At 39.5% G+C, this 26,743-nt stretch overlaps 2 protein-coding genes and 1 pseudogene across 2 annotated transcripts; 2 read left to right on the forward strand and 1 right to left on the reverse strand.

Moving 5' to 3' along the window:
* Positions 1-2,681: 2,681 nt before the first annotated feature.
* On the reverse strand, positions 2,682-8,734 carry LOC137836465 (protein unc-13 homolog; annotated as a pseudogene).
* A 3,347-nt stretch (positions 8,735-12,081) lies between these two features.
* On the forward strand, positions 12,082-12,645 carry LOC137838463 (uncharacterized). Its single transcript, XM_068647707.1, has one exon. It carries the CDS (start codon positions 12,082-12,084, stop codon positions 12,643-12,645), a length of 564 nt encoding a protein of 187 aa, XP_068503808.1.
* A 12,899-nt stretch (positions 12,646-25,544) lies between these two features.
* On the forward strand, positions 25,545-26,510 carry LOC137838464 (uncharacterized). Its single transcript, XM_068647708.1, has one exon. It carries the CDS (start codon positions 25,545-25,547, stop codon positions 26,508-26,510), a length of 966 nt encoding a protein of 321 aa, XP_068503809.1.
* The last annotated feature ends 233 nt before the right edge of the window (positions 26,511-26,743 follow it).

The following is a 26,743-nucleotide window of genomic DNA, read 5'->3' on the forward strand; positions in this document are numbered from 1 at the left end:
ACCTGTAAAATTCGAAATCCAATTAGTAATCAATTTTAAAATTCAAGAAAATAGTCAAATATGGTGTAGAGTAAATATTATATATTTTTAGATCTCTTATTATAATATGATAATTACTATTATTTTACCGTGTAATGATAAAAATAAATATTTGAAACAAATATGGTTATTACTACATAACATGTTTAAAAATAAATATCTAATTTTCATCAAATAAAAGTATTATTTTATTGTTTTAACAGCTGTTAAGTTATGATATTATTGTTTTATCATTACTTCTATCATTCATTTGACATTGATTTAATCCTCTAATTTTAATATCAAGTTTCCTAAATAGTAAAAAAATAGTCTTTAAAATATTTATTTCATATATAACAAATATTAAAATGATAAATTTAATACCAGTTGCTAGACTGATGTTTTGTTCTGTTCTTGCACTTTCAGGGAACATCAAATGCATCAGAACATAATATGGACGAGGATTTTTCTCCAATAGATGTGGATGTAAATTTAGTAAAAAGCTTTCTTGATTCCTTTTCTTCCCAACAAGGCCTTCCTGGTCCGGCTTCTAATTTGCTCGGCCTCATGGGGGTGCAGTTACCACAAGATACTGAAATATAATATATGTGAGAATGTTGCTGATGCCTCATGAGGAAAAGTGGAGTGAAGTGTGTAGGAGAGAAGTCTTCAGAATTGAAAAATGAAAGAAAAATTAAAATTAATTATTTGTGTGTAATTTGCGAGGGCTTAACTTTCATATTATTTAAATTTAATTTTAAAACTTTTAGCGTGGGCTTAACCTTCAAATATTTAAATTTTAATTATTTTTATAATTGTAGTAGCGGCCCTTTCAGCAACGCAACCATTATTTTTATTTTTATTTTTTATTTTTTTTAAGTTTACGTGGGAATAACTCACGCTTTCCTCACACCTTATTTAATTTATTTTAATAATGAAGGTTTAGTGAAGGTTTAATGGACACTATTTAGTGTCCACTTATGGCCTTCAATATTTGTTTGCAGCTAAATTAAGATTTTCTTGTAGTGACTAAATCAGTTTTTAGTTGATTCCTCGAAGATGTTACACGAATTATGTGGGACATGATCATGATTCGTACAAAATTTTCATAACTGTCATTGTTGTCCTTTATTGAGTGCCTTAAATGTATTTTGACATGGCTGGTCGGTCACCGAGACTGAGCGACTGACTGGTCCGGTACCAACCGGTACAATTAACAATATGTGTTGCAATGTTACCCTGTCATACATTAAATCAAGTTATCACACTTGTGTGATCAATTGAATGGTTTCTAAAAAACCCTCGAAAAATGTACAAGGCAAATCTTTATGCATGACTACTTCAATACACTTTGGAAGAGAGCATCTGCAATTGTGCTGCTTTTGCTAACTTTCATTCGGACATTATGTTCAATCGCGGAACTCTTCAAAAAAGGGTGAAAGAGTTTTTTTGTTTATCATTAGTAGTTAAGTATAGTAAATTTTATTTTTTTGTTTTACTTTTAAGATAATTATTTTTTATCTTTTAACTTTTAAATTTGAATCATTCTTCATCAAATGAACGTTAGTGTTTCATTTTTAAAAATAAGTAATTTTAAAACAATGATGATTTTTACTTTCAGTGATTTTTGAAGTACATCTATAGTATTTTCAGTGTCAGTTCATTTTTCACCATTGCTTAATTTTATTGGGAAATCTCCTCTTCCATTGTATATTTACATACTCAAATAGTATAATACAAAAATTAATCTTTTAAATTATTTTTATTTTAAAAAAACACACTGACAAGCTAGCCCGTTGAGTCCTATCTCTGACCACCAGGCAAGGTGCACTAAAGCAGACTCGCAGGTTGAAAACACCAACTTAACCCACATAACCCACCCCCACCTTATGAGGCCTATACAAATTGTGAAATGAAATATTTTTCATTGATAACTGCTAGACAGTAGTGTTACAGTTTTAGCAGATTTGAGTATTTGGTTATGGGCAAATCATACAATATTATTATCTGTCATTACAATAATGCAAGTTTGAATATTTTATTTTATATTTTGATGGACTAAACTATGAATTACTTTCTTTTCTCTTGTTATCCCACCACAGATAATCTCTTGGTCACTTATTTTTCTGAGACATTTGAAGTTTGTGAGGTTTGGACAACTATATCATGATCACAATTGCGGCTGCATTTTCCTATAATGCTTTGCAATATTAGTAATTGCAACACAACTGCAACTTAATTTGGAGGTTTGTGGTTGAGTGCATCACTTACCAAAGAAATGAAAAGATAATATCAGTTCAAGTTTGTTTTAGAACCTTTGCGTATACTATTGCTAGTCTATTTATAATTTTTAATTACTTGTTTATTTATTACAAAGTAATAAAGTCAAATGCAGAGAACATTATTTGTTTGGATTGATATTCAAAGCGAAATCTGAGTGTAGTGACTTGGTTAATAATATATTATTCACTTCCTTATCATATACCAAGTGTTTGAAAACTGTTTCAGGATCAAATTTCATTGATCTGTGGTCAAATGTGTTTAGGAAGGTAAAAACAAAAGCATTTTAGTTGTTTCAATATTCTAGAATGTTCATTTACCCATTTGTGAGAACAACTTTTTGGAAAAACCCTTCTCTTTCTCTCTCTCTCTATTGTCATTTTAACCAAGAAAAGTCCTTCTCTTATTAAGTACTTAATGTCACATTAAATACAACACAAGAAAACTTTGGTCTTTTGTTTTCTAAACCCTATAGACTAACATAACAGGTGGCAGCATCCTAGCTATAAGCTACTCCTGAACAGGATGCGTCAACACCAAATAAAGTTGTGCTTCTTTCCTTCTCCCTTTTTCTTCAAAAGAAGGTAAAATAATTCCTTTTAACAGAAACATGATTCAGAAGATAATCTGTAGTCTGCAATTGTTTCTTGAATCAGTTTAATGCTGAACAAGCCTAGAGATGAAAGCAAGACAGTTCTTTCTTGAACAGATATGTTCCCTTATGGTCTATTCCACAACTTTTGTTCTGTTTTTTATACAATCTTCACCCCCCTCTCCCAGATGCTTGTTCATCCTAGTTAAAAGGAGATATTTATTTTGCCACTATGTTCTGCAAAAGTTTAAGATATAACTATTTATTGTCATCTCCTCCTTGCTATTTGGAATGTCCTTTTTAAGAAATTATTTGCAACTCGATCATTTCTATAACACAATACCCTTAATATTGTGTTGGGGTCTGCTCTATTCCACTTTCCTGTAGTTGGAGGCATTGACAACTTCTGGCCATTACCATTGGCTCCTACTCCACCTGCCTCACTGGATAAGGTACTTAAGTTTTCCACCAATTGTTCAGTACTCATTCCCATCAGTGCTATTACACCCTCCACAACCTCAGCCTCTTTCTCCACCATATTTTCTGCCAACAATTCTTCTCCACAAACGTAAAACACCTTCTTCAAACTTTCAAAATCCTCTTGTATAATCTGGTGATCAGATTCATTGAACACTCTGGTGGTTCCACCAGCAAGTAAAACTGTTAGGAATGCATCAAAGGAAGCCTTCATAACTTGCTTTACTGCCAGTTCTTGAGCTCTTTCTGTTAGAATTGCTGTCATTAGTTTGATGTTATGCTTGAAGATTGTCAACATTTTGTTGATGCGAGCGTTGGCAACATCACCAACATAGAGGCTATCGTAGAAGAAAGGATTTGAGTCAAAGAACATGAGCCGGTAGGAAGCAACTTCTGAGACATGTTGGCATGCTGCTAGGATGGCAGTGTTGGTTGTTTCAAAGTATGAACTGCTGTTACTTTGAGCCTTGTGACTATTTGCAGAACTGTGGCGATTTGAAGGAACAATTCCTTGTGACAAGGAAAGTGATTTGTTAAGTGAGGGAATATGAGAAAGGAGATAATGTAAGGAGTTGAGACGAATGTAGAGGCGTTGTGTTCCACGGCTAGTGCATGAGTGAGGATGCTTAGCTTCATATATGGAATATATGTTTGGATCTTCACAACTAACACTGCATGGGCTAGCTATCTTCCACAGCTTGTGGAACTTTGAGTTCCTATTGCACCTCGTCAACGGGGGAAGCGAGGGAATGTAGTTCTCTTTCAAACCTGAGACAATTTTAGATCAAAACATAACAAATCAGAATGCTCATTGCTGCTTCCTAGTAGGTCTTGAATGTTTATTATCTTGATTTAAAATTCAAACAAGACATATCTTTGAAGCTTTCCAGTGTACACAAATTTAGCTTTAAGAGTACTTACCACATGCTGCAACAAACATTGTGTACTCCCGGAAGATCTTTTGTAATCCGTCAACAAGTTCTCGAACTAACTCTTCAGTTATTGATATTGGAATTTGAAAGAATTCTTGCACAATTTTCTTGGCCAAATTCATCAACTCTACCACTGTTTTTGCATACGGCTCTGATTTAGACTTTGGATTCCATGCCTGAATAAAAGAAAAAATAATGCATGAATTATCTTCCAAAACAAAAGTATGTTATAGAATTTTCCAAATGCACACTGTGTTCTCCTCCAATTATATTTGTTAAGAAGAGGGTAAAACTTACTTCATTTTCTTTTGCTCTCTGCACGCAATCTCTCACTTTGAGTAGTGATTCCTCTATCCATTTTCTAATCATGGTCAGTGTGGTTGATTCAACTTCAAAAGGAACCATCTCTCTCACTACGGTTTTGCCTCCATCCTCACAATCAACTGAGTCTTCAACTACCATTTGAACCAAAACATCTTCTAGAATTTTAGCCCTACGCAGTACTAAAATTACCTCAATTGTTACTGATGTGGTCATTTCACTTAAGTATTGCTTTAGCACATGTCCGTAGCAATTGTTTAGAGTCAATGCTGCTACTGCAGCTGCAATTGAATGCCATTTCTTCAATATTGGACTATAACTTTGCCTCTCCTTCTTTGCTAAATTTTCAGTCTCTTGAGCCAATTGAACCATAATTTCACTTATTTCTACCTTTGTTTCAGATTCAGCAGATTTAGCATTTGCTGCTTCCATCATCTACAATCATCAGAAAACAAAGACGTTATGATAGTTTGCTTTTCACTTTTAAAGTAAAAAATAGGAAATACTAAAAGTTAATCACCATTAGGAATTAAAAGTCGATTAGACTTGAATATGTTTTCAGTCTGTTCAAATACCATTACCATTATTCCTTTAAAATTGCAAAGAAATCATAAGTTTTTAGTCCCTGGCAAGGAACTGGGAGGACAAAAGGAAAATAAAATTTAAATGAAAAAAAAATCATATTTTTAATGACAAAACCAGCCAAGAATATATTTTAAGTCAAATTTTATGCATTCTTCTAACACATGCTACCTACCTTTTCAAAAGCATTTTTCAAGGAAGAACGAATATAATCATCAATCTGGTCCTCGGAGGAATCCCTTGTAGTCTTATGTCCTCTCTCTTGCAGTTCTTCATCGGAATTTTTGACATCTCTCAAAATCTTGGTTGCTAACCTCGCCACAGGAAGAAGGTTTTCAATTTGTCGGATATTACCTTCTTGAAAATATTCATGGTAGTTAAGAAATCTCTTATCTGTCCATTCCTTCAGTGAACTGAGCACAGATGTCAATATGTGAATATACAAGGACTCCTTTTCTTTCTTACTATCATTTGACACCTCGCTCAATGTAGCATGTGTGGCACAAAGAAGGTCAGGTTCTAGATCTGTCTGCTCAGTTTCCACATATTGTTGAAACATCACCCATGCAAAGCAAACATTGTGAATTGGCTTATTGATTCCCAATGTTGACCAAGTTTTCTTTATCAGATCAAGTTGCTCCTCCACCTCATCAAGCACTGATGTCTCCTCCCTTAGATCAAAAATGGACTGGAGAAGGGAAATGTAGAGGTGAATGTTCACAGGGTATCCATTAGCCCAGTGGCAAACATTGGTGGGATTGTCATTGGGAGTTCTCATTGATAAGGAAACCACAGAGTTGGTAAACGTTCTCATGGTGTCTGAGTTTTTTCCAGTGTCTAAGGGTTTGAATTCAGCACTACGGATAATTTCCTTAAGGTTCTTGGCAAATGTGTTGTTCTTTTCTACGGGAATTGAAGGGTGAGAGAGGAGACCTGCTTCAAGGAGTTTAAGCTGCCTCTTTTGCCACAAATGGTACTCATGGAAATCACTGAACTCTGAAGGCTTTAGGTGGCGCAGGAGTTCCAAAGGGAGAATGATAGTTTCTGCTTGCCTCCCAAGCTGCAGTTCATGTGTTTTCAAAGGAAAATATGATGTAAGAACTTTTCACTAGTGTAGCAAGAGTTTGCAACGAAAACCTTGTGTATGTATTTAGATTCACCGTTTATTTAATCCATTTTAGAAATATCCGTACTAATAACTTCCATTTATGCATGAAAATAGAGAGTAATTACATTATTAGATCACTGAGATGTTAGTTATAAACCATAAAAGCCTTACATGTAGTTAGATTCCTTGTTTTCCTTAATCCATTTTGGCTATATTCACACTGATGTCTTCAATTTCCATTTCTGCATGTATTTAGGAGCTAACTACTTTTTCAGAGCACTAAGATGCCAGTTTTAAACATTTGCAATATCATGAGCAGCAAATACTAGAGGCAATATTAAACAAGTTCTAACACCTCAAATATATCAAACCATGTAATGTCAAGTGAGCAAATACATAATTCAGAGTTCGGATGGAACTCGAAATATGTTATTTAATAGAGACTAAAATCTATTAAAAATAACTAATACGTTTGCTTGAAACCAAACATTATTTTATACAGAGCAAATTGGCAATGAAGTCATTTTCATTGACACAACACTTACATTAAAAGATTAACCAACAATTCCTTAGCCCCAAGTATTTCTCACATCACACAACCCAGTGACGATTATGCCAAACCGTTATGCAAAACAAAAACCACAACAGGAAAAAGAACCAACACAACATAAAACTCAACCCAAAAGAAAAGACTAAACAATGTAATGAATAAACACAAACAAAATCGAGTTAGGCTTAAAGTTTCTTTACTTAACATGAAAACTTTTATTAAAAAAATAAAAAAACAAACACAAACATTTTCAAGCAACCAATCACCATAGATATTTTATAATGCCTACCAACTCCTAGATAAGACTCTTAAAATAAGCATTACATAGGTTAAAATTTCAGCTTATGCAACATTTTATGATTGAATGATAATGTAAAAAATCATATGTTAAAATCTCGGCTTACGTAACAGTTTGTGATTGACAACGTAAATAAAAGAACACGTTTAAATGTACAAGAGAAGAAAAATGTTTGCACATGTTGTCTTACTTGACCAACAAGCGTCCTCACAAGTGTTTTCCTCAACCGGTTATCACTCTGCTCCGACACCCCCATCTGCAGCCTCATGACTTCCGCCATGGTCATCGTCCGTCTTGGCACAGAACGTGACCGTGGACTCCGCTCCGTCACCGGCGATGCTGGTGTGGACAACATCACCCTTTGAGACAAGGAGCTTCTCATCATCTTCAGCCCAAGCGCTAGCTTCAACCTACTTGTCTGAGACACCCCCGGACTCTTCCCGCCACCACTCCCATCATGCTTCGAGTAAAATGTGATCGCGCTCCGGCCACCGAACCCTGGCGAGGATCGGCACGCTGTGAAGAGGACTTCATAAGCAGTTTCCTTTATGTCATCGTGGTCCAGACCCTCCAGCTCCTGAAACGGCCATGCGAGGTTGCTCTTCTTGTCGTAGAGACAAAACCTGTGACAATGTTCCAAAAAGTTGTCAGAGAAACAGTTTTTTTTTGTGTGTATATATATATATATATATATATATATATATATATATATATATCTTAATCCTTCTATCGTTTTCAAAAATAGTTGAAAACTACAATTGCAACCACAACATCAAAGTTTTTGAGTTTGAGGTGTAATAATTGTGTCTAATTTCTAATGTCCCTTTCATTCCTTAAAACATCATTTTATTTTGATATATATTGATAAAATGCAACTACAACACGACCACAACGATTGTGGCTACCTAGTTTGTAACTGTTCCCAATATAAAATAAATGCAACCAAAACCAAAAGTTTAAAACCTTGTACCCATGTAATAATTAATAATAATACGATTCTATTTAGAAAAACTAAATGAATCAAAAAAATTATACAAGTTAGAATCATCAACTTCTGCATGTTAGTTTTTGAGAAAAAAGCCTACGTAAGAGTTGAAGTACATGAACCCGTTTTAATCTAGGAAAACTATCAGAAGGAATGTGCATATATATATATATATATATATATATATTGGCATGACAATATATAACCTGCGTTTGCTGGTATGAGAATAAGGGTCGTGATAATAGTGGTTGAAGGAGGGTGATGAGGTCCAAGGAAGGAGGCCGGAGTCAGATTCCTGGTAGGGGGGGAAGGGAAGGGTCCAGGGTAGGAGTCACGGCGGGAGTGGGAGGTGGTGGACGGCGGCGAGAGCGGGAGGCAGGAGGGACCAGGAAGGGACTCACGGCGGCTGTGACCTGTTCCCGAGCGGCGGGTCTCGAAGATGGAGGGAGGGAAAGGATCGGGAGAGGAATCACGGTGTTGGACGAGAGGCGGAGTAGGAGGGATGAAGATAGTCGGAGACAAGGGAGGAAAGTGGCCGGGAGCCGAGTCGCGGCGACGGGCATGAAGACCCATATGAGTGGTAAGGACAACAAGAATGATGTCAAGAGAGGAGAAGGTGAGGAGAAGATAGTTTCATAGTTTAAAGTTTCTTTTAGAAAAGAGAAAAAAAAAGAAAGAAAGGTGATGGATATGGTATTCTTGGCGGGTATGTCTGTTAATTACGGTTGCATGTGTTAGGTTTGATTAGGAGAAACTAATATTACTATATTAGACATGATGATGAGTTGGTTAGCTACAAATAATGTTATCTAAAATTTTACTTCAAAGAGATCCAAACACTTTTGGTATCCATGCATGTCTTTGCTTGGATCAATATTTAATACTTAATTAATTAGTATTTAATACTTTTGCCAATTATATCTAATTTACTAAATTTTGCTTTCTCTCAAACCCCTTCGAATAATAACTATAAACTAAAAGCTTATTCAAAAGTAAAAGAAAAAAATAACAAAAACACAAAAGGTGTTAAATATATTGAAACTTTTATTTTCTTTGGTGTGTAATTAGGTGGCGTATATAGAGAGGCAGAAAGTGATGTAAGTATCTGACACGGAAAATTATCTTTGCAGCATGTACAAATCTAAAGTATAAATTCGCACGACCGAACCGACTTACTAACTTAACCATTCAACCACTTCATAGACACGTGGCCGATTGATCCATGACGACGAGTCATGGGTTGACCAAGTCAGTAGGGTTAATTTATAATTAAGGGTTGTTTAACACAATCCTAAACAGAAACCAACCTCATAATCCGGTCCACCAATAAAGGTTTATTAAGGTAATATAAATAACACGAATTACAAGGACCAGGTACGTCATTATATACAGTACTCTGACATCCGAGTGTCGACACCCTAACTGACTTGAGCGTTGGAGTGTCTTCTGCAGGTACCATCCCCGCCTGTGAGACCAGACGACCGAGAGGAGGAAGGAAGAGTCGTCAGCTTGGAGCGACAGCAGCTGACCAAATGTAGAAGCAGAAGCAATCGTTCTCTAGGCCCCAACACTCGTTCGAGAACAATTGGCCCCCACCGTGGGTCCCAAGAGAATAGTGTGAAGAAGCAACAGTAGATGGTATCAACCCGTAGGATGGCGAGCGAAAGGATGCCAGAGGCGGATCAGGCGGTGATGCTCATTTCCCTTCAGAAAGAACTGGCTGAGATGAAGAAGGCACATAAAGAAACCACCAAGAAGAATGAGGAGGAAATCAAGAACCTCCGAAAGGATTACCAAGAGATGAAGAAGTTGGTGGAGGGAGGATTGTCCCTAGGTCTAACAAACTAGATCGGGAGGTCCTTCGCACCATTGTCGGTCCCTAGACTGAGAGAGAGCCGAAGAACAAGAATCTCACCTTGGAGATGGATGGTGAGTCTCACCCCAATAAATCGCTGAATACGACCGGCACCACTATGACCGATCGTCGTCATCCTTTCACTGACTTCGTCATGGGGGCTCCTTTACCGGATAAGTGGAAGGGGTTCAACAGGGACCGCTATGATGGGACAACTGACCCTGATGAACACATGGACGCGTACACAACTCACATGAGTTTGTACACCACGGATGATGCGGTCTTATGTCAGGTCTTCCCCACCTCTCGGAAGGGAGGCGCTTTGAGCTGGTTCACGAAGCTCCCTCCCAACTCCATTGACATTTTTGAGACGTTGGTAGCCAAGTTCGACGTCCAGTTCACTAGCAGTCGGCCTCATCACCTAATGTCCATTGCCCTGGTCAGCATCCGCCAAGAGAAAGGGGAGTCGCTGAGGAAGTTCATCGACCAGTTTAGGAAGGTCGCCATGAGCATCCGAAATCTGAGTCCTGATGTGGCGATGCACCTGATGTAGACCAATGTGAGGTCCAAACCCGTCCTATGAGTACTTCATCTATTTTGCCTCAAAGGATTACAAGAAGCAAGGCACAAGCTTTAGGTGATGGACATCAATTAATGTCTCTTTTTGTAATATCTTTATAATAGATTTAAGATAGAACATTAAAAAGGAAGTAGTAGGAAAATTCAATTTTCTAGAATAGGAAGTGACATGAAAGGGGCGGCATTTGCAAATGCCTTTCCATGTACCTTGCCTCTTCATTTGCAATGCCTTTTCATATACTTTTCCTATTCATGACCGGTCCTCTATTACTATATAAAGAGGAGCTTGGTTCTTTTGTAAAGATAACATTGATAGTGAATTTGGAAGTAAAGAAACTCTACTCAATTTGAAAGAGATTTGTGTGAGACTTGTTCTCCTTCTCTCTTAGTCTTATCTTGTGGGTTTTGGGAACTCTCAAGTGGCGGCATCTCACTCATCTTGCAGCCAATCATCCTTCAAGTGGCATGACCTCTCCCAAGTCATCAACCACATAAGTTTCTTCAACTCTTCATCTTCCATACCCATTCAATATCAAAAACTCTAAAACATGTTTTGTTTCTTGTTCTTGATTTTCAACCGGTCAAATGTTGTTATTGAATTTTTCTAATTTGTAGTTTGTCTTTGGTTATTGTTTTAATCGGTTGGAATTACTTTTTGAAGTTCTATTTGGTTCATGTTCTTGTAATGGGTTTCTTATGTTGTGTTCTTGAATTGCATTAGAATCTTGATACCAATTCTTGAAAGTTTCTATTAATCAACCAGTTTGGGAAGGTCGCCATGAGCATCCGAAATCTGAGTCTTGATGTGGCGATGCACCACATGCTCACGGCCCTCCAACTGGGTCCCTTCGCATATAGCTTATGCATGCAGACGCTGCAAGCCTGGACGAGTTGAGGCGCCGAGCTGCCAAGTTCATGCAGCTGAAGGAGTTGCATGAGTTCAGAAATCAAGCTCAAGCAGAGCGAGCGGTGAGAAGAAGGACGACAAGGAACGACAGGGAAGGCCTGGGTCTGGACGAGGAGACACCAGGCGGGACAACCGTGGCCCTTGGTTTTCCCGGTACACACTCCTCAATGCCAATCGAGGGGAAACCTTACAAGAAGTTCTTAGCGTGGAGCTATTGCCACCTCCAAGAAGGGCTTTAAGTCCCGACAATGCCGACCGTAGCAAGAAATGTCGGTATCACCAGAACACCAGTCATTCGACTGAGGAATGTCAGGCCTTGAAGGACGAGATTGAAGAATTGATATAGGTTGGGCATTTACGCCGCTTCGTGCAAGGCGGACGTAGCACAAGGCTCTCCCCGCGACGCGAAGAGACAAGAAAACAAGACCTTCCCCTCCAAGGGCAAGAGAAGACCCTCCAAAGGATGACCGAAGAAGGGGCCGTGAGGCCATAAACACCATAGTCGGTGGATTTTCCGGAGGAGGTAGTTCAAACAACACCAGGAAGAAACATCTTCGGGCGGTCCATCAGGTCAACTTCGTGGCCATCCGCCCGAGAATGCCACCTATCACATTTACAGATGATGACTTCAAATGGGTGAACCCCTCCCAGGATGATGGGTTGGTGATATCGGTCGACATAGACAATTTCACCATCATGAAGACCCTGGTGGATCAGGGAAGCTCGGTCAACTTCCTTTACTGGAAAACCATCAAAGCGATGAGGATCCCAATAGAGGAGATGACGCCCTATGACGACCGTGTGGTCGGCTTCTCGAGTGAGCGTGTAGGTACGAAGGGGTACATCGAGTTGTACACCACCTTCGTCCTCAATAAAGTTAGCAAGACTCTGAATATCAGGTATTTGGTCATTGATGCTAATACATCGTATAATATCCTGCTAGGGCAGTCGTCTTTCAACAAGCTTGGGGCAATAGTCTCCACACCGCACCTAGAATTGAAGTTCCTCTCTCTGTCGAGTGACATCTTGACCATTTATGTGGATCAAAAGACGGAAAGAGAGTGTTATGCAGAGAGCCTGCGAGTTAAGCCCACTCGACAGAAGGTTGTTGATAGTCACTCACCCAGACGCAAGATGTCCGAGCGAGGGAGATCTCCTTGAAGGCATGTGCGACCGGCCGAGCATGCAGTTGCCATGATTGACCTCGACCCGCGAGAGGTTGAACCAAGGTTGGAGACGAAGGACGAGTTGCGTCACGTTCCCCTCATCGACGAAGAAAGATATACGAGCATCGACACGACCACGGTAGTCGCTGACGCCGAGCTCATTCACCAGGCCCTCAAGAAAAATGTCGATCTCTTCGCCTGGACGGCCGCTGAGGTGCTAGGAGTTAACCATGAGGTCATAACCCATAGATTCTCGGTCTACAAGGAGGCGCGCCCAGTCGCACAGAAAAAGAGGAACCACGGTGAAGAGAATAGGCTCGCAGCCAGAGCAGAGGTCGACAAGCTCCTTAAGGTCGGGTTCATTCCGGAAGCCCGGTACACCACCTGGCTGGCCAATGTGGTTATGGTGACCAAGTCCAATGGCAAGTGGCGGATGTGTGTGGACTATAAGGACCTAAATAAGGCATGCCCGAAGGATTCCTATCCCCTGCCTAACATTGATCGACTCGTCGATGGGGCAGTCGGGCACAAAATATTGAGCTTCTTGAACGCTTACTCTGGCTACAACCAAATAAGCATGCATCCCAAAGACAAGGAGAAGACGACCTTCACGACTGACGGTGCAAACTACTTCAACGAGGTAATGTCGTTCGTCCTGAAGAACATAGGGGCAACCTACCAGCGGTTGATGGAAAAAATCTTCAAGGGGATGATTGGTCAAAGTGTTGAGGTCTACGTAAACGACTTCGTGGTCAAATCTGATTCGTGCGACCAACACATCAAATACCTGCAATAAGTCTTTGATGTCCTGAGGAAGACCAACATGTGCCTCAACCTCGAGAAGTGCGCGTTCGGGGTGAAGGGGGGCAAACTTCTTGGTTTCATGCTGACCTACAGGGGAATCGAGGCGAACCCCGACAAATACAAAGTCATCACTGAGATGCCTGAAGGAGGTGCAACAGCTGCTCGGCCGGTTGATAGCATTGTCTAGGTTCGTCCCTCGGTTAGCCGAGTGAATCAGACCCATGGCGCAAATGCTTCGCAAGACTGCAAAGCTCAGTAGGAATGAGGCATGTGAAAACATCTTCACCCAGCTCAAAGACTTTCTGTCATCACTGGCCGTCATTTAGAAGCCCAAGCAGAATCTACCAATCATAGTATACCTGGAGGTCTCGGAAGAGGCGGTCAGTGCTGCCCTCGTACAAGACATTGACAAAGAAGAGTCTCCAGTGTACTTTGTCAACCGCACACTCCATGTTGTTGGGACAAGGTACCAGATGATAGAAAAAGTGGCACTAGCCCTAGTGTTGACCGCAAGGAGGATGCGATCGTACTTTCAAAACCACACCATTACAGTAAATACCAACTACCCTATATATAAAATATTGTCTAAACCCGATCTTGAAGGGCGAATGATAGGGTGGTCGGTCGAGTTATCAGAATTTGACATCAAGTACGAGCCGAGAGGTGCCATCAAATCTCAATGCTTGGCGGACTTCTTGGCAAAGCTAGCACCGCAACCTGATGCCTCCACCACATGGACGCTTTGTGTTGATGGGTCGTCCAACAGAACCTCGTGCGGCGCAGGGGTCGTCCTAGAGGGACCAGGCGACCTGCTGGTTGAGCAAGCACTGCAGTTTTCCTTTAAGGCAATGAACAATCAAGCCGAATACAAAGCCATCCTGGCAGGCCTCAATTTAGCTTAAGACCTCGGGGAGCGCGAGGTTGTATGCAAAAGCGACTCACAACTGGTCGCCGGCCAGGTCAGAGGGGAATTCGAGGTTAAGGAGCCCCTCCTCCAATGCTACTATCACGCGGTCAGCAACTCGATCGCCAAGTTCGATAGGGTCACCATCGAGCACATACCCCGACAAGAAAACGAGCGAGCAGACGCCCTATCCCGCCTCGCGTCCACCAAAAAGCAAAGCCATCATCGTTCGGTCATTCAGATCTGTTTGAAGCAACCTAGCGTGGAGGGGCCCGAATGCATGGCCATCGCCGAAGTAGATACTTGGATGAGCCCAATCATCCAATACCTAGACACATGGCACCTGCAAACCAGGCAATGAGAAAGCAATCAGACTGTAGTGCGCCCGGTACACCATGATCGGTCAGGAGCTATACCAAAGGGGATACTCAACGCCACTTCTAAAATGCCTTACCAAGGAGCAAGCTCAGTATGTATTACAAGAAATCCATGATGGAGCTCCACAGCATGACGTCGCCCTAGTCGTTCGCCATATGGGGAATGGACATCATCGACCCTTTCTCACCTAGCAAAGTGGATAAAGGTTGTAGTGGACTACTTCACAAAGTGGATAAAGGTTGAACCCCTAACGTCCATATCGGCCAGAAACGTCCAAAATTTTGTTTGGAAGAGTTGTAGTGGACTACTTCACAAAGTGGGTGAGTTGTCCATCAGGCGACAATTGTTTGACCTATCCCTCAATAAGGAAAGTCTGGCAGTCGGACTCGACCTCATCAATGAACTTCATGATAAGAGCAAGATCCGCGAAGTCGCATGTAAGCTTCGGGCGACGAGGAGATATAACACGAAGGTTCGGCCAAGAAGCTTTCATAAAGGTGCCCTCGTCTGGAGGATGTGAAGCGAGACTAGGAGGTCGGACGACAAGTTCTCCTCAAACTGGGAAGGACCGTTTCGAGTTCGAGAAGTAGGAGGGGGCATACCACTTAGAATGGTTATAAAAAAAAATTGTACCGAGGACGTGGAATGCCACGCACCTCAAGTTTTATTTCAGCTGAATAATGAATAAAATTCACACACTCTTTCCTCGCCCGGCAGCACCAACGGTCGGAGAGGTTTTAACGGGGCGTTTTCTTCAAATAACGTGCAAGCTATAAAAATCAACCTAAGAAGCATTGCTCGGCATACCCTCCCGAGACCCAACTCATGGTTCGCCCAGGATGGAGCCTTAATCGGCATACCCTCCCGAAACCCAAACACAAGTGCCAGCCAGGATGTAACCTTAACCCGCATACCCTCCCGGCACTCCACGAACGGTTCGGCCAGGATTAAGCCTCAATCGGCATACCCTCCCGAGACCCAAACGCAAGCGTCGACCAGGATGAAGCTTTAACTGGCATACCCTCCCGACACTTCACACACACACAGTTCGACTATGATGATGCCCCAATAGGCATACCCTCCCGAAACCCAAACGCTAGTGTTGGCCAGGACGAAGCTTTAAACGGTATACACTCCCAACACTTCATCCATGGTTCAGCCAAGATGTAGCCTTAACTGGCATTCCCTCCTGACACCCATCTGAGCGTAACGGTCCATCCCGATATCGCTCGTCATGATCAAACAAAGCACTAACCTAATGAGTGATTTAACTTGTTCAAATAAATTATTGTTATCTTGTTATGGTTCAAAGGTCGACCGTCATCCCAATCCAATTCATTAAATGATTTACTTTTTAAATGACCGAGGGGATCAACTTATGCCAGTTCGGTTAATTAGGTTGGTTGTTTTTAACTCACACTCACACCTACCGAAGGAAAAGACTTGTGCAAATTCTTGAAAGTAGAAACGACTGATTTCATTCATTAACAAAAGGAGAAGGACACACCCCGACCTCAAGGGAACAAAACGAACGAAGTACAAAGCTAAAAACCTAGACTACGGTCTTCAGCATCCTCGCTCGAGGTAGGCTGGGCGGCACTTCGCGAGTTTTGAACCTCGCCCGCTGGAACGAGGCGGTCGTCAAACACATCCATCTCCTGGTCAAATTGACCCAAAGGAGGAGGTCCCCTATAAAGAACCCCAACCTGTCGGACGGCCAGATCGAAGCTCTGGATGATTAAAACCATGGTGTCCTCCATGGTCTTCAGAACCTCGGCCTCCACCGCCTCCTTTCCTTGCTTCAAAGAAGAAACCTCTACTTGAAGGGATGCCTCCCTACGGTCGACCTCCTCCATGGCCTTCTTCACCCGCGCGTTCTCGGCAACGACGTCGGCCCGCGCCTACTCCAACTCGCCTATCTGAGCGGCATCGAGCTCCCGCTCGGTAGCTTGGTGACATAGCTTTTTCTCATAAGCTATGTTGGCGGCCATAGCCTGCTTAAGTTTGCCCGAAGCCTCCTGAAGCTCGTGCTCTAATCGAGAGACCTCCTCCACTCGCCGAGCGTGCGAGGCCGCCCCAAGGCGAGTCAAAACGAGGCCGTGACATATCATTTCGATGCCGCCATCAAGCAGATCATCCTCAGGGACCGCTCGGATCAAGTCTTCGATGCCGGGGGGCAGATTGAAGTTCACCACCCCATAAAATTGCAAGTCACCCCTAATACCGACAAGGGTGACTCTTGGACGGCCGCCACAAGCATGGCGACCACTGTTGGAATGGGGCGGTTGAAGTCGTCAGTAGGTGGAGAATCGACGTTGATGGGAACGAAACTCGGTGGAGGGGTCGACAACTCACCAAGGGTCCGGTAGGTTTGGGCGGTGTTGCTACCCACCCTCGCAGGGTTTTTCAAAGAGGACCCCACTCGGGAAACAGCTGGAGGGGGCCCGGTGCCCGAACCCTCTCTCTTATCCTTCAGTTGGTTCCTGAATGCCTGCAACATACCGACTGCTTGTGGTACCTTCTTTTTTGCAATTGCTGCAACAAAAACAAGGTGTTAGTCAAAAGCCCAATATAAATGATCGAAGGTCTAAAGGTGTCAAATGTACCTTCGAAGGCCGCTTCACATTCGGACTCTGTGTACAGCAACATCAGCAGCCGAGAGGGGAGCTTCCTAGGAAGGCTATCAAACAAGGCAAAAATCTCTCGCTCGCCATCGCTTGGATTGACCAGACGTGGCCAATCCTTTATCTTGGTTGGGCTCCTTGTCAAAAACAAAGGAAACCTTGGCTGGCCGGTCGCGTCGAAGAAGTGGGACGTACCTGCCAGCTCCACGAACACCTTAAAGAACCTTTCTTTAAAGTTCTTATAGGAGGCCGTGAAAGCCTTGAACAGGACGCTGCCCGCCCAACTGACCAAAGAATGTCAGCCGACCAACTCAGATGGGTGGGAGGTGTAGAAATGGAGGAAACAAGTTGGGAGTGGACGCACCTCGAACATTCCGCATACCATGCGAAAGGCTTGCATGGACGCCCACGTGTTCGGATGCAACTGAATCGGCTCCACGTTGAGTGCCTAAAGGACACCCACCGTGAACGTGTCAAAAGGAAGCGACACGTGCAGGTCAGAAAACAGACAACTAAACATGAAGAATAAGGGGGGTTCGGTAGATGATCGTTCCATGTACACACGGTCGTCCAACGACCAAGAGCCGAACGACAGCAAGGAATCCCTGGCTGAAGCCTTTAACACATGGACCTTGTTCAAAAAGTCAGCAACAGAGGCGTCCGTGTTCCACATGGACGCGATCCCACAGACCTTGGTATCGACCCAGTCAAGGCCCTCATGAGGGCGTGGTCACTTAGATGAGCTAGACCTGTCTGATGCGTTGCCCGCATCATCGCCCCTCACTTCCTCTACCTCTGGGGCAACAGTTTGAATTGCCCCGACCGAGAGGATCTTGTTGGAGGAGGAAGTGGAAGAAGAAGATGAAGAAGACGAGGAGGACGAACAAGAAGAGGGTTTGGGAAGACGGGACCGAGCGGGAGAAGAAGAAGACATAGGACGCGAATGAGAAGACATAACTAACCTTAGACGGACAAAGAGCACAGTATAGATCGATCGGAGCCGTTCGGGTATCAGAGCTCAATAAGTTTCAGAAAGCGTGTGAAGTCACTGTTCCCAACCTCTATTTATAGCTCGAGGATGTCTCAGAATCCCAAACGTCACAAAATCTCACCACTGGATCTGTTTGATCCAACGGTCCACGTCACTTGGCGCCCAAAAAAAACCCTCATAAATGCATTTAACATCACCCGCTTAGGCGCCGCTTCGAGTTAGTTCACCCATCATCATCCCCACCGATCGAGACCGTCTACTCAGACTCTTCGGCTACACCCGCTCTCGAGCCTAGGGGGCAAGTGTACTCGGACGACCGCACCGACCCCCATGAGTCGATCAGTAACTTGACCATTCAACCACTCAACCACAATAAGAAGGTCACGAGATGACACGTGGTCGACCAACCCATGATGACGAGCCATGGGTTGACCAAGTCAGCAGGGTTAATCTATAATTAAGGATTGTTTAACAAAACCCTAAACAAGAACCAACCTCCTAATCCGACCCACCAACAAAGGCCCATTAAGGTTATATAAATAGCACAAACTCCAAGAAACAGGTACGTCATTATCTACGGTACTCTAACATCCGAGTGTCGACACCCTAACTGACTTGAGCGTTGAAGTGCCTTCTGCAAGTACCATCCTCGCTTGTGAGACCAGACGACCGAGAGGAGGAAGGAAGAGCAGTCAGCTTGGAACGACAACAACCGACCGAAGGTAAAAGCAGAAGCAATCGTTCTCTAGGCCCCAACACCCGTTCGAGAACATATGTGAATTTTGATTACATTTTAAGCAATAGAGTTCTGACCTAGACTTATGTATCTTATTTGTTGATATGACATAGGTGAGGTAAGGGGAAAAACATCCCTGCACTCTTATTCTCTTTATATTCTATGTTGGTAATGTAGGTCCTACATTACCCACAACCTACAAAAGTCAAGTATGGGACAAGGCGGACCAGCCTGCTAACCCACATAATAAAGGATTTCTCTTTTAAATATTTCTTTTTAAAATTAACTTTTATATTATCAAAATTAAATTCCAAAATTAATGAAGTGTAAAAAGAAATACTCTAATAAAAAATACAAAATTGTTTCCTCAAATTTTTATTTTTATATATATTACAAATACATTAATATTTTTTTATTTTAATAAAATTTTAATTTTTGTATAACCGCTAGTATGCGGATCATTCTTTATATGTGATAGACTAATAAATTTAACCCAAAATCACTTGAGCAAAACGATTCAAATTTTACATAACAATGCGAGCCAGGTCACCACATGGTCACTCCTTAACTTCTTGTACGATATTGTGATATTTTCCTTTATCGTTGCTCATAAAGAAAAAAAAACTTTATTTACTATTCATCAAATGGTTGTACCATCTAAATCCTAGCCATTATCTTTTGCCATGATAGGTTTTTATTATATCTGCATCATTCACACAAAAATTTATATCTGTCTGAAACAATTATGACATTAGTTATATAATTGTAATCTTCATTATAATAAAATCATCCAATAAAAACTAATTTTAAAAATAATTACTTGTTATAGTGATTATTTTAAAAGTTAAAAAAAAATTATTTTTAAATTGTTTTTATTATTGTTATATGATTTTTAAATTACTATCTAATCTAAATAATTGATAGTTAAAACTTGATAGCTAATTAGATACCAATTTAAAAACTATATAATAATAATATAAATTAATTTAAAAATTAATTCTTTTTAATTTTAAAATAATTTTTAATTTAATAATTATAAGAACTAATTATTTTTTTTTTATTTATATTTTATGATTTTCTTTAATGTTTAAAGAAAAACTGAAATTTTAAAATCAATATATAATAAAGTTGCCAAAAGCCTACAAGTGTTACACGGATTTGAAAAATGATACACGTACACCAATACGTGTCTTTAAACCACTCGAGTATCATTATGTGACATTTTAAATGAGTATCATTGTGACATTTTAAATGTGATGACATTGGATATGGCATCAAATGTGTGGTAAGGTAGAAATATGTGTTGGCATGAGAAAGGATGGAGTCCACAAAATAAATAAATAAATGAGAAAGGATGGTAATTGGACTGGTACTTTTTACCTAATATATGAAATTTATTTTAAAATATATATAAATTTGGTTTGATAAAAATAGAAAGATATAAAATAATAACAATATATATATATATATATAAATTTACTATTATATAATTTTAGAATAATAATAAATAATATAAGTAGTAATAATTATTATTATTATAATTAATTCTTGAAACAAAGTAACATGTTTTATCATAATTTTATTGATTGGAAAATATTTGTTCATTAATTAATATGTTTGTTTTCTATATCACTATATTCAATTTGATTTTTATGATTCATCTTTATTGTTTTTTAAAATTAAGTATTGAAACATCTCCCCATGATTGCAAGACTGTGAACAAACTTGACATCTTGGAAACTCAACAAATAATCAATTAACATGAAAAGAAAGATGATTCGTTTCTAATAAAAAAAACACTTTACAAATGAGTAATAATAATAATAATAATAATAATAATAATAATAATAATAATAATAATAATAATAATAATAATAATAATAATAATAATAATAATAATAATAATAATAATAATAATAATAATAATAATAATAATAATAATAATAATAATAATAATAAAATAATAATAATAATAATAATAATAATAATAATAATAATAATAATAATAATAATAATAATAATAATAATAATAATAATAATAATAATAATAATAATATAATAATAATAATAATAATAATAATAATAATAATAATAATAATAATAATAATAATAATAATAATAATAATATAATAATAATAATAATAATAATAATAATAATAATAATAATAATAATAATAATAATAATAATAATAATAATAATAATAATAATAATAATAATAATAATAATAATAATAAAATAATAATAATAATAATAATAATAATAATAATAATAATAATAATAATTAAATATTATAAGATGGTAATTGATGCAAATTATTTAAAATCAAATTTATTGTTTTTTAAATTCAATATATCAATCATCATCTCAAGAGAGTGAGTAGAGTTGACATTTTGGTAATAAATTATCATTTAACACTACACGAAACTTTTTAGATTCCAATAAAATAAAGCACACAATGAGTAGTAACAATAATTGAAAAAACATTATAAAAAACAATTAAATACTATAAAAATGTAATTGATGTTAAAACATTTACAAATGAATTTATTATTTTTTAAATTCAAATATTGAAACATATCTCAATAATAGAAAGAAAGTAAGTAAATGTAACATTTTGATAACTCAGCAAACTATCATTACACAATATAGGAAAATTTTCAATTTACAAAAACCAATAACACATGAGTAATAATAATTATAATTAAAAATACATGAAAAAATAAAATAATTAAATATTATAAAAAGATAATTGATGAAAAAATATTTAAAAATGAATTTTTTTAGTACAAATATTGGAACAAATATCAATAATTAAAAGAGAGTAAACATACTTCACTGTTAATAAAATTCAAAAATGTGTATTTATTTAGAATTTTTACTTATATTGGAATTTTATTTATTTCATATTTTTATTAAAAAGAACATTAAATAATTTATGAATTTTACTTATTTCAAAATTTATTGAAATAGTATATTAAATAATTTAAAATTTGTATTTATTTAAGATTTTGAATAATTTAGGTGTTTTATTTATTTCATATTTTTATTTAGGTAAGACATTAAATAATTTAGGATTTGTATTTATTTAGAATTTTTATTTTTATTTTTTTATTTTAGATTTTTATTTAAGTAGAAAAAAATAATTTTGGATTTTGAATAATTTTAAATTTTTAAGACATTAAATAATTTAGAATTTTTATAATTAAGATTTTGTATAATTTAGGGATTTTATTTATGTTAGATACTTTAATCAAGCATGACATTATATCATTTAGAATTTTTTTATTTTTTAGAATATTGAATAATTTGGGAATTTTATTTATTTTATTATTTTATTTAAGTAGGAAATTAAATAATTTAGGATTTATATTTATTTAGAATTTTAAATTAATTTAGAAATTTTATTTACTTTTCCGGTTTTTATTCAAGTATGACATTAAATAATTTAAGATTTACATTTATTTATAATTTTTAATAATTTAGGAATTTTATTTATTTTAATTTTTTTTATTAAAGTAGGAAATTAAATAATTTATAATTTTTATTTATTTAAAGTTTTGAATAATGTAATAATTTTACTTATTTCATATTTTTATTCAAATAGTAGATAAAATAATTTAGGGTTTTGTAGTTAGGTTGAATCATATTTTGGTCCCAATGTCTTTTATTAAAATGTAATTTTGTTCTCACTTATTTAAAAAGTTCATTATGAACCCTAAGTTTTTTAAACAATGGAGTACAATTTCCCTTCTCTTAGATTGTTGTTACTTCAATAGATTTAACTCAGCGTCCCCTGTATATTAAATTATACGTGTTGTGAACAAATTGAATCATATTAAATATTTTTTGGATTAAATAGATTTCTTTTAAAAAGTTGGGATCAAATTACAAGTTAAAAAAAAAAAAATAGTCATTAAAGCTTGTATTTATTTAGGATTTTAAATAATTTAGGATTTTTTTTATTTCAAATTTTTATTTTTACTATGAGATTAAATAATTTATGATTTTTATTTATTTAGAATTTTTAATAATATACAAATTTTATTTATTTCATATTTTTATTTAAGTAGGACAATAAATAATTTAGGATTTTTATTTATTTAATATTTTTAATTTCGTAAATTTTTTTATTTCAATTTTTTATTTTAAGAAGAAAATTAAATAATTTAGGGTTGTATTTATTTAGAATTTTAAATAATTTAAAAAAAATATTTCATATTTTTACTTAAGTAGAACATTAAATAATTTGGGATTTGTATTTGTACTGACCAGTCATCGAACCTCAAGGACTGAAAGTAATGGTGAGCCACGTAAGCTAGTGTGTCGATCAGTCGTCAGATGTTGATCAGTCGTCAGATGTCGATTACTAGGAAGTGTCGACGTGTCATCAAACATCGATCCTCGATAACAGAGTAAGGTCAATGTGACATTGGCCATCGGTGGTTCGAACAGCTAAATTGGGCCATGAAAAGTGGGCCCCAAAAAACACACCATTATCAGTGAAATGCCCAGAGGTAGGGGAGCCTAAGTCACAAAGTACCCATGCGTGTGGTGTGGATAGCGCATATGGGCGCGACACAAGTAAAGAGTCTAGGAATGCACTAGGGTTAGGGTTTCCAAGGGAAGCTATATGCATGACACGTGAATACATAGGGCACCCCCATAACAGATGGCCCCAGAGATTTGGTGCACAAGTTGGTACCCAAGTGACCATTTTGTTAGTGGTTGTACTTCAGTAAGGGGAGCCCTATGCGCTAGATTACACTAAGACTGGATAATAGTGGTGCGAGGGTATTCCTCCAGAAACCCTAAATATGGGTAACGGAACATAGGAAACCCTAGGCTATATAAAGGGTAGTAAGAAAACCCACAAGATACGTAGTTTCTAAGATTAGAACTATTACACATGCATACTGTTTCTTTGCCCCAGTATTGACTTGAGCGTCGTAGTGCAAACGACCTCTAGGGCGCCCCCTTTGTCTTTGCAAGTATAGAGTGCTTCAATCCAGGAAAGTGCGAACCTAGGAAGAGACAGGCGGGCGTGAAATCGTCGTTAGAGTCAACCGGCAAGGACATTTGGCGCTCACCGTGGGACCCGTTAAAACTAGGTCCCAGTCACAAGTGTAGAGAAGAGATCCGGCAATATGAGGAACAAGGCAAGGGTCCGTCGCACCGATCGGAGGGGAAAACATCACCATGCAGCAAATCATGGAGACGATGTGTGCCCTTTAGGAGACGGTGGCAGCGTTCAGAATGGATCAGGAGCGCATCCAGATTGACCTAGCCGCGTCGCAAGCAAGGAACGAAGAGCTGCGCAAGACCAACGAGGAACTGCGCAGGAATTTGCAGTCGGCAGGGGAACGCGTGTTGCACGAGCGAGCCCCACCTACACCACCCAAGGCCCTCCTTATGCCATTCTCGCAGGCGATCATGGATGCCATGTTACCAGCCACTTTCGTAGGTCCTAAAGCCGCCTTTATAGGTGTAGAGGACCTGAAGGCTCATCTCATGGACTTCCACACCCATATGATGTTGTCTGGAGGCTCTAACGGCGTGCATTGCAAGTTGTTCATGAGCACGCTGATAGGCACAACGCTAGACTGGTTTGTCAGCCTCCCTGATGGACATGTAACATCGTTTGCGCAATTTTCTACGTTGTTCAGGGAGCAATACATCGTCAATCGGGCTCCCCTGCCAGTCTCTTACGATCTTTTCGACGTGACGCAGTACCAGGGAGAATCCTTGAAGGACTTCCTCAACCGATTCGGGGCACAGGTGGTGAGGCTGCACACCAAGGACGAGGATATGATGGTGCACACTTTCAGGAAGGGAATCTTGTCAAAACCCTTCAGTGAATACCTCATCAAGTGTCGCCCCAAAACCTTTTGTGAGATCAGGCGTCGAGCAGTAGCCCATATCGTCACCGAGAAGCATGAAAGCATTGCCCCCGTCTGGCCATAAGAGCCAAGTCGACCTTAGCCCATGAGAGTACATGAGGCGACGATAGAGAAGAAAGCCTCAGAGAAACACCAACGCTACGAGGACAGGGAGCCCCAAACTAGGGCGCGCGAGAGGGAAGATGCGCCCCCCAGGCACAACTTCCTGGTAGAGTTGAAGGAGCTGATCGCTATTCCCAACATAGCGGAGAGACTGAAGATGCCCCCGAAAACTGACAAGAGATTGGGGCCCATCAAGAACGCTTGATGTGAGTTCCACCAAGCATATGACCACCCCATACGTAACTGCTTATCACTAGGACACCAGTTGGACGAACTGGTGAAGAACGACTTCCTGAAAGACTATTTGCGGGAGCCGCAAGGGGTTCAGGTGTTGGCAGCCTTAGGGGGTGATCAGGGGCACGAGATTCCCGTTCATGGTGAAATTCACACCATTTCAGGGGGTTTCTCTGGAGGATGATGCACCGCTTCTCAGCGGAAGAAATATGCACGAGAGGTGATGACGGTAGAGATGCAAGAGGTAGACCAGGCTCCTGACATCGACCTCATCTTCACCAAGGCCGACCTCCGGGATGTCGTCCCCCACGACAATGACCCAGTGGTGGTCTCGGTAGTAACAATGGGAAGGAAGGTGCACCGCGTCCTAGTGGAGCAGGGAAGCTCGGCTGATGTCACGTTCTGGTCGACCTTCAACAAATTGCAATTGTCTCTAGACCAGTTGAGGCCTTACACCGGCTACTTGTATGGATTCGCTAGAGACCAAGTAGAAGTGCGCAAACACATAGAGCTGAGGATCACCTTCACGAATGACATTGCTTCCCGCACAAAAAACATCAGGTACCTTGTTGGTAATGCTCCCTCAGCATACAACATATTGTTGGGCAGACCTACCTTGAACAGGCTGGGAGCGATAACATCGACAAGGCACATAAAGATGAAATTGCCTTCCTTAGAGGAGACACTGATCACCATCAGATCAGACAAGAAGGAGGCTAAGAGGTGTTACGAGAACAACCTCAAAACAAAGAGAAGAGTGTTCACTGTTACCACCCAGCCCCCAAGTGAAGAAGGGGTCACCCGCGCAGAGGTTGCCCGGGAGAGACGACCCGAACCGGCCAAAGATGTTCTGGAGAGGGAGATCGGTGGCAGAATGTTTAAGCTTGGCAAGTCTCTAGGCCAAGGGACGCAAGACCAGATTGCCGAAGTCATAACACAGTACCTGGATGCCTTCGCGTGGTCCGCCTCGGACATGCCTGGCATAGACCCCGACTTCCTATGCCATCGTCTTACAATGGACCCTCAGGTCCGACCTGTTCGCCAGAGGAGGAGAAAGTTCAATGAGGAAAAGCGGCAGGTCATCAAAGAAGAAACGCGGAAGTTGCTGAACGCCGACCACATCAGGGAGATTCAATACCAAGAGTGGCTGGAAAATGTGGTGCTGGTAAAGAAGGCCAACGGGAAGTGAAGGATGTGCGTAGACTTCAGATTGCTCAACAAGGCCTGCTCGAAGGACTCCTACCACTGCCAAGCATTGATACTTTGGTAGACAGCGCATCGAGTTGCAGGTTGCTCAGTTTTCTGGATGCCTTTTCGGGGTAGAACGAGATAAAGATGCATCCCAGGGACGAGTGCAAGACAACTTTCATGACAGAGTTGTCTTGCTGTTGTTACACGATGATGCCCTTTGGGCTGAAGAAT

This window comes from Phaseolus vulgaris, chromosome 4, assembly GCF_000499845.2.
Source record: "Phaseolus vulgaris cultivar G19833 chromosome 4, P. vulgaris v2.0, whole genome shotgun sequence".
NCBI classification, from domain to species: domain Eukaryota; kingdom Viridiplantae; phylum Streptophyta; class Magnoliopsida; order Fabales; family Fabaceae; genus Phaseolus; species Phaseolus vulgaris.

Bases quoted from the DNA above. Each gene is read 5' to 3' on its own strand.
- LOC137838463 (XM_068647707.1), top strand. From the start codon at position 12,082: ATGCCACCTATCACATTTACAGATGATGACTTCAAATGGGTGAACCCC.
- LOC137838464 (XM_068647708.1), top strand. From the start codon at position 25,545: ATGACGGTAGAGATGCAAGAGGTAGACCAGGCTCCTGACATCGACCTC.